The 8,031-nt window shown below is 34.1% G+C and overlaps 2 protein-coding genes across 2 annotated transcripts; one reads left to right on the top strand and one right to left on the bottom strand.

The window, feature by feature from the left end:
- Nucleotides 1-1,209: 1,209 nt before the first annotated feature.
- Nucleotides 1,210-3,517, bottom strand: LOC120067780 (zinc finger matrin-type protein). Its single transcript, XM_039019361.2, has 6 exons — nucleotides 3,089-3,517; nucleotides 2,815-3,021; nucleotides 2,646-2,725; nucleotides 2,009-2,084; nucleotides 1,699-1,824; nucleotides 1,210-1,598 (listed from the first exon to the last, which is right to left on the bottom strand). Exons 1-6 carry the CDS (start codon nucleotides 3,239-3,241, stop codon nucleotides 1,455-1,457), a joined length of 786 nt encoding a protein of 261 aa, XP_038875289.1. The 5' UTR covers nucleotides 3,242-3,517; the 3' UTR covers nucleotides 1,210-1,454.
- Nucleotides 3,518-4,498: 981 nt separating this feature from the next.
- Nucleotides 4,499-7,661, top strand: PUR5 (phosphoribosylformylglycinamidine cyclo-ligase, chloroplast / phosphoribosyl-aminoimidazole synthetase / AIR synthase (PUR5)). The gene is made up of 8 exons (XM_039050560.2): nucleotides 4,499-5,122; nucleotides 5,390-5,484; nucleotides 5,562-5,663; nucleotides 5,759-5,818; nucleotides 6,419-6,591; nucleotides 6,684-6,786; nucleotides 6,884-7,042; nucleotides 7,280-7,661. The coding sequence occupies exons 1-8, from the start codon at nucleotides 4,762-4,764 to the stop codon at nucleotides 7,448-7,450; spliced, it is 1,224 nt and encodes a 407-aa protein (XP_038906488.1). The 5' UTR covers nucleotides 4,499-4,761; the 3' UTR covers nucleotides 7,451-7,661.
- The last annotated feature ends 370 nt before the right edge of the window (nucleotides 7,662-8,031 follow it).

Genomic DNA, 8,031 nt, shown 5'->3' with positions numbered 1-8,031 from the left:
ATTTTTTAGTGAGACAATTTTTCTAAAAAGTTCTGCTTCGGAGGTTTTTCTCATATATATTCATGAATGAGTTTTCTATTGAGGTTTTATAATGGACTTTTGAATGGTAGATTTTGACTATTGATGTTGTATATGAAGAGTTTTTTTGTTTTTTTTTTGTTTTTCTTTTTTTTTCTTTTGAGAAATCGTGTACAAAGATTTAATCCAATATATTGTAATTTTTTTAATGAGCATCATACAAATAAATAATTGATATACTAAGCAAATAAAAATGAAAAGTTGAATGACATAATTTATAGATATTAAATCATTAATATTCTCTATCATAGGACATTGGAGGAAAAAACGATGGATGTAAATTGAAGATAAAAAATGGGTGCATGGGACCAGATTGAAATACCATAGTTTCTTAATAAAATGGATATAGTGGAAAAAAAAATTACACCGAAAATATTATGAAATAAACTCAAGAAAAGAATAAAAAAATAAAAACGTAAATGGACTATAGGAAGGGGGGAGAAAGTGACAAGAGTGATGATTAGGTATGAGAAGAGAGAAGACATAGGAAGTGAGGGTGGAGAAGCTGAGAAAATTGTTAAATGAGGGTTAAGTGAAAAGAGGAGATGATACATCAATGGGTCAAATGGTGATATGGGGACTATATTATCTCCTCACATAGGATATTAGACCACCAAACAGGCACATAGAAAGTGTAAACATTTGCACCAATACAAAGCATTTGCTTCAAATTTTGTTATCTATTTTAAACCATCCAACCTTTAAAAAAAGAAATTTAGACTATTATTCTAATATCGATGTTAAGGTCTTGTCTATACGCGACACTACTCCCAATTATCAATTATGGGTAAGTTAAGATCTATGCACAATGCTACTCTCACTTATGGGTTTAGAGATGAGTATCATTTCTCAAAACTGTGTCAATAAGCAAAAATTATGATATCCACAAATCAGCATCAATGTTTAATTTGAGAGTGTCAAGGGTTGTTTGGATCGATTAGAGGAAAAAAAATGATTTAAAAAAAGATCATTTTTATTTAATAAGGATTTAAAATATACTTTGAAAATGTTTCAAAATCTATTTTGAGTAGTTGCTAAACATTTTAACTTTTTTTTTTCTTTATCAAAATTACTTATTTTCAAAATCAAATATTCGAAAAGTTAAACCAAATTCACATTTAGTCCCATGAGTTTCGATACTAAACTTATGTTTCTGATAAAAGAAAAGTAAAATAATAACATTCAGCAACCTCAGCTAAGCAATACAACTACAGCAGTTTTAATGCTCAAGATCCATGAAAATGGCAGCAGCTGAATAAATTTAAAGGGAAAACTAATTTTAATGCTATAACTTTAATGCTATCAGTTTCTCTATCCTTCAACTTTAATTTATAAGGAGCCCACCCCACAAGCAGAGGAAAGTTAGAACACATAACCTAATGCTTTCTCCTTTGTTCATCATCCCATTCTCCATTTGACTGTTCATTATCTAATTTCTCTTTAGAATCTCCCCATCTTCTAATTTTATCCTGAAATTGTTCTTCCGCTGACGGCAGCTTCCTGTCCTCTTTTTTTCCGCTCTTGAATGCAAAGTAAGATCATTCAGATTACGGATATCGGACTGATGAATTATGTACAAGCATATAGAGATTGCCTTTGTCTATATAATATGTAGTTTACCTCTTTGTATGGTCCTTGGGACCCTTTGAAATGGTCTCTCCCTTTCTTGGTTGAAGAAATTGGCTTTGAGGCTTTCCCAAATATTTGCAAAGGTTGAATATCTCCATTTGTAATGCTCACTTCAAGCTACAAGTAAATGCCAAGTGGTGACCACAAAAAACGCAAATTATACAAAGCTGATGCCACAATATTTCAATATTAAAGTATAGGTTGGCATTCAAAAATGTTTTTGCAAAAGAGGTCCTGCCCAGCATTTTGTAAAACCTCTGATGAACAATTCAAAGTATAAGGAAGAACCTTCTCGAGGTACCTGAATGTGAATAATGCAGAGAAGAATACTGACAATAGGAAGCCAGCTCTCTTCAGGCGACAACGATAAGTTTGACCTAATAACGCAATGCAAAATCATGGTGAGAAGAACATAATGACGTTTGTGCATACTACTTACATGATGAACAAAATCCGTCCTTTACATTCATTGTTAACCATGGCTAAAGTCTCAAACACACACATAATAATCTGGTTTAGCTCAAACATATTCACACAACAAGGAGCCCCAAAAGTTCTTTCAGTTCAACAATTGTAGAGTGAGGATTGAACTATCTACGTTTAGAGTTCATCAAGCCTTATGAATCAATTGAGCTATGCTCCGATTGGCAAAAAACAAATTCTTATAGAAAATACCCATTAATAAGAAAATGAAATGTTCTTCGTAAGCTCTTGTCCATCAAATTTTGATAAGCACACTACAGAACCTCTTCTTGTAACTTCTTAAGAAATGACTGAAAAACTCATTTGATCTGTATTCTGCACATTCTCCTCTTTCCATAGCTGATTACTCATTTTAGAAATTTAAACAACTAGCTCAACTATACAGCTAGAAAGGAATTCAAAATTACACATTTCAAATAAGCAAAAACAAAAATAATCCAAGAATTGATAATGACCTTAGGTAAGGAGCCAAATACACGATTGCATAAACAGCATAAAGTCTTCTCCCAGAATCAAGCCACGCAAAAACCCAACTCTATACAATAATCCAAGAAGAAGATAAAATATAATCTGAACAAAGAGAAAGAATTAAACTAAAAAAAAAAAAAACTGAAATATACATACCAGCCAATTGAAGTAGGGGATAAAGCTAATGATGCTCATGACGGCGAGCCGGGTATCGGTGGAATCAATGATGGCATCGCTCTCATCATCGGAAGCACCGTCGGCTACCGGAAGAACAAGAGAACTGAGAAAACAGGCACCGATCGCAATGGCGAAAGGTGCGTCGTTACCCAATTCCGCCCTACAAATCCCATTACCGATTCTACTCTGCGATGAAAGTGGGGTAATCAGAGTTATCAGAAAGAGGGGATAAAGGGTATGGAGCGAAATTTACCTGATTGGAAGGTGGTTTGAGGAAAGGATTTAAGGGCTTGAGATTAGAGAGTGATGGTGAGAATGTGGAAGAGGGTTTGAAGAGACGAAGATTCTTCAGAGAAGAGAGATTGGAACGGGAAGATGATAAATAAGCAGAAGCCAGAGTGATCATTGGCGTTCAAATTGACAAGAACCAGTGAGAAGAGAATGGGAAGAAAGAAAGAGAGAATTCAGAAAGTTTTTGAAGGAAAATTCAATCACTGGAAAACGAAGATCACCATTGGAACTGTTCTTGGCAACTGTGCCAATATCCTCTCTAGGCATTTCCCCTTGCTTTTCCATTTTGGTATTTATATATAAAAGTGGAATTTTTTTTCTAGCTTTGAATTATATGAAAAATTGTATATCCATCAATTGAAAGGTTTCATGTAGGTATAAAAAATTAATCAATATGATTAATAAAAATGAGTGTTTATTAAGATAAATGCTCGAGTCTAAAGAATTAAAGTGGATCGGACATGATGGCTAGAGGAGGTCGGCCCTTGCCATAGGACCCAAAGGGTTGGCTCAATCTTTTACGTCCAATTGCACGAACTTGGGTCTACCAACAAAGTTCAAATCAACACTTATGTTGATATCAATCTGTTTAAAAGACAAACTCATTATGTAATGATTTTATCTACTTTTAATATTAAGGTATGTCCAAATTACTCAAACTTCCTTACTGTCTAACCTTTTTACTAATTTGGTTACTAATACGAGTATTGGAGTGTTGTGATGTCAAATTTCTTTATTTTGCATCTAATTATTTGACTTTTTTCTTTATTTACAAATTTACATAAAAGTAAAAACTAATATAGTTATTAAATTATGCCTCAATTTTAATTTTAACCTTATTCCCTGTTTCCTATGAAGCACGTATACTTCATATGAGGCAAAGAATCACGTATCAGATATCGATACTTATACTTTTTGAATACGTATTTGACGTATCTATTTTTATGCTTACATTTTTTTTTAAAAAAAATAAGCAACTCATTTATTATTTCAAATCTAAAACTAGACAACCTATTTAAAAAGTTCACTATATAGAACAAAACTAAAAGGAAAAAAAAAAAGTCCAAACCTTATAATCATTTAATCTTGACCTTAACATCTGAGTTCCCACAAAGTCTACCAAAATATAATCCATTTGAATATCTTCAACAATTCAACTAAGAAGGTTTTCGCTTATCTTCATACTTCTCCCTTTAATATTCTTTTTCTTCTTTAATCAATATAAGTCACTTTTGTATTGTATTTTATTTTAACATCTTAGATGTTTTTTTTTGTATTGTATTACAATTTTAAGTTTATCTATATCCTAGATTTATTTATTTTAAAAAAACGTATCTTCAACTTATAAATATCCTAATTTTTTTTATAAATTAGCTAATCGCCGTATTGATCATATCTCGTTTGGTTGGTTTCTCACATCTTGCTGCTCTTGTTTGTGAAAAAAACAATACATTTAAAATGTAAAAATAGAAAACCCAAAAGAAGCGACACCCAGCTCCGATTGATTCTAACTTTTCTTTCCCCCTCTCTTAAACCCATACACCGGCCACCTCCCGCCGCCACCCCGCCGTTACACTTCTTCGGCGGTCACAGTTACTGCCCAGCGCTGTTCTTCAGTCCTTTCCTCTGCTTTCCATGGCCACTACGGGATTTTCCACTAACACTGAGTTCAATGGTTGTTTGGCTAATTTGAATATCCCTTATTCTCAGCCGAAATCGAGCCCCACCCAGATGTTTTTACGCCTTCAGGCTCCAAAATGTTTATCCGATGATGGGTCGATTCGGTTTTCAGTGAAACCTAGAGGATTTGGGGGCAGAGGATTTGGGAAGATTGGACTTGCTTCTTCTTTACCGGAGAGGAATTTTTGTGTAGAGGCAAAAGAAGGTCTTACGTATAAAGATGCTGGAGTCGATATAGATGCTGGTACAGAGCTTGTGAGGAGGATTGCTAAGATGGCCCCTGGTATTGGCGGCTTTGGGGGTCTTTTTCCTCTAGGTTTGTTCATTTTTTGGCAACATTCTTTTTCTGAATTTGTACCTGTGGAAGTTGTTTAATGATTCTGATATGTTTATCCATATTGGCTTTGAACTGATAACTGAGAAGTATAGTATGGTGGAATGGTTGAGAGTGTTTCAAAATCTTTACTTTCTTATGTCCTTGGAACATAAGGGTCTGATGGATGCTGCTGTTGATTTGTTGTTTTTCCTAATGCTTTGTTTTTCTTTGTCTTTTTGTTTTTGTTCTTAATGAAGTTTGATGCAGGTGATTCGTATCTTGTTGCTGGCACTGATGGTGTTGGAACTAAACTAAAGCTTGCTTTTGAAACTCGGATTCATGACACTATAGGAATTGATTTGGTAGGCTGTTAATATGGGTGGCGATGTCTGTATTTTATACTGATTAGCAATTATCTTATGAGTAAGTTTTATCCCAGGTTGCTATGAGTGTTAATGACATTGTTACTTCTGGAGCAAAGCCACTGTTCTTTCTTGATTACTTTGCAACAAGCCACCTTGATGTTGACCTTGCTGAAAAGGTATGGATGAACGTTGAAATAAGTCAGTTGGTTAAATTTTGCTTGTTCATATGAATCAACATGTGCTATATAGCTTTTACGTTTTTTGTGTGTAGGTAATAAAAGGTATTGTGACTGGCTGCCAACAATCCGACTGTGCTCTTCTGGGTGGGGAGGTAAGTTGATTATTTTGATAAAATTGTTTTGGAATTGATTGAAGAGTAAAGCTCTCCGTTGTATGTAGTGGTTGCTAACTTAGTGTAAAATTCTGGGTTGGAATTAGTTTCTTATATTCAAGTTGACCATGAATGGTTCCTAGGTTTCCACTTGACAGTAAAGTTCATACACGGCTAGTTGTTGGTTTTGCTGGACATGTGCTAACTTATGGCTGAAATATAGAATAGACTGGCTATGAATTTGCAGCTAAGTACGACCTTACTTGAACGGAATCTGTTCTATACAATGTACATGTCCTTGAGTTCTAAGAATATGCAACTTGATGTGTTTTTATTCTTCATTTTGAATTGAAACTCGCTGATAGTGCCCCTCTACCCACAATTTGTTTTGAGTTCATCTTCTAAAAAGAAAATTTAATACCATTTAACCTATTGACAAGATTTTTCTTGTTTCTTTTTTTCGTTCTCTTGTTCTTTTCTCTGTGAGTTTGCCAACTTGGTTAAATGTAAATTGGAAGTTTTTGTTTTTTTGTTTTTGTTTTGTTTGTTATTCCATTCAACCATGGTGGATACTAAATGACATGTCTTGTACATTTTCAGACGGCGGAGATGCCAGGCTTCTATGCAGATGGTGAATACGATCTCAGTGGTTTTGCTGTAGGCATTGTAAAAAAAGATTCTGTCATTGATGGGAAAAATATTGTGGCTGGAGATCATCTTATTGGTTTGCCATCAAGTGGAGTCCATTCAAATGGATTCTCTCTAGTAAGAAGGTTGATCTTGATATTCCTTCATATTTTTGGTTTACACTTGGTAATCGAAAAAACTGAGTTTGATATTCTATATATTCTTCATAATTTTATAGGGTTATTGAGCGAAGCGGCCTTTCCTTGAAGGATAAACTCCCTGGTGGAGATGTTACACTAGGTGAGGCCTTAATGGCCCCTACTGTGATATATGTCAAACAGGTCACCCTTCAGATATTGTTTTCTATTTTCCTTTTTTTACACTTGAGGTTTGATTGACATCAAAATATTGCAACTCTTTTTATCTTTGCAACCACAGGTACTTGACATCATCAGTAAGGGAGGGGTTAAAGGGATAGCCCACATCACGGGCGGTGGTTTTACCGATAATATTCCCCGAGTTTTTCCCAATGGCCTTGGAGCTGTCATTTACAAGGATTCATGGGAAATCCCACCTGTCTTTAATTGGATTCAAGAGGTAAATGTGGTTTGTTTCTGTAAATCCTGTTGACAAATTTTGGAATTTGACTACCCTGAAAATATGGACTTAGTATCCCTTTCCTTGAGCCAGTTGCTTGGCTTATTCCTTTATATGTTATTTGTATATCCCTACAAACTAAACGTTAATGTTTCGATTTTGTTGAGTATACCAAAAAAGTGTTGGGAATGCGATCCTGAGTGTTCGTTTTTTTTTGTTTTCTTGGTAACATATCAGGCGGGAAAGATTGAAGTTGTGGAAATGAGACGCACATTCAACATGGGAGTCGGCATGGTTCTTGTAGTGAACCAGGAGGCGTCACAAAGAATACTCAATGACAGGCATGGAACTAACAGAGCTTACCTCATCGGAGAGGTTGCGGACGGCGAAGGAGTAAGATTCCTGTAATCTATCAGTTGAAATTTTTGTAATCAAGTCTTAGTTTCAACAAGGAATTGAGCTTTTAACCCATGATGGGGTTATGAACAGAAGGTGACATCTTTATGGTAATATGGCTTCTCAAAATTTTACCATGTTGTGTTAAATAAGTTGATTTGTAATGGCTGTTTCAACAGTTAAATGGGTTTTTATTGAAATAAATTACCCATTTTTTAAAAAATCTAAAACAGGATAAAAGGGGGAAAAAACACTTGTTGGACCCTGATAAATTTTTATCTTTTGGAACTTTCAATAGTTGTTCGATGTGTTTGGGCCAGTGAAAAAATAATTAACTCATTTATTTTGATGTATTAGCTAATATTGATATGTGTATATATATATATATATATTTTCCATCAGTGATTTTTTTTTTAAAGTTCTATTTATCCAAATATGAAAGTTCAATGTAATGAAATTAAAAGTTTAAAATTAAAATTGGCTAAAGTGAACAATTCCCTGTACATCTAATATTTTCATCCATTTATGCCTATTGCAATTTTATCTGAGTACAAATAATAAGTAATTTTTTTCAAAGGTATTGAATTGATTTA

The sequence above is a fragment of the Benincasa hispida genome, chromosome 12, assembly GCF_027475165.1.
Source record: "Benincasa hispida cultivar pf3 chromosome 12, pf3_genome.v1.1, whole genome shotgun sequence".
Taxonomy (NCBI): domain Eukaryota; kingdom Viridiplantae; phylum Streptophyta; class Magnoliopsida; order Cucurbitales; family Cucurbitaceae; genus Benincasa; species Benincasa hispida.
This window is presented reverse-complemented; position numbering and strand designations above follow the sequence as displayed.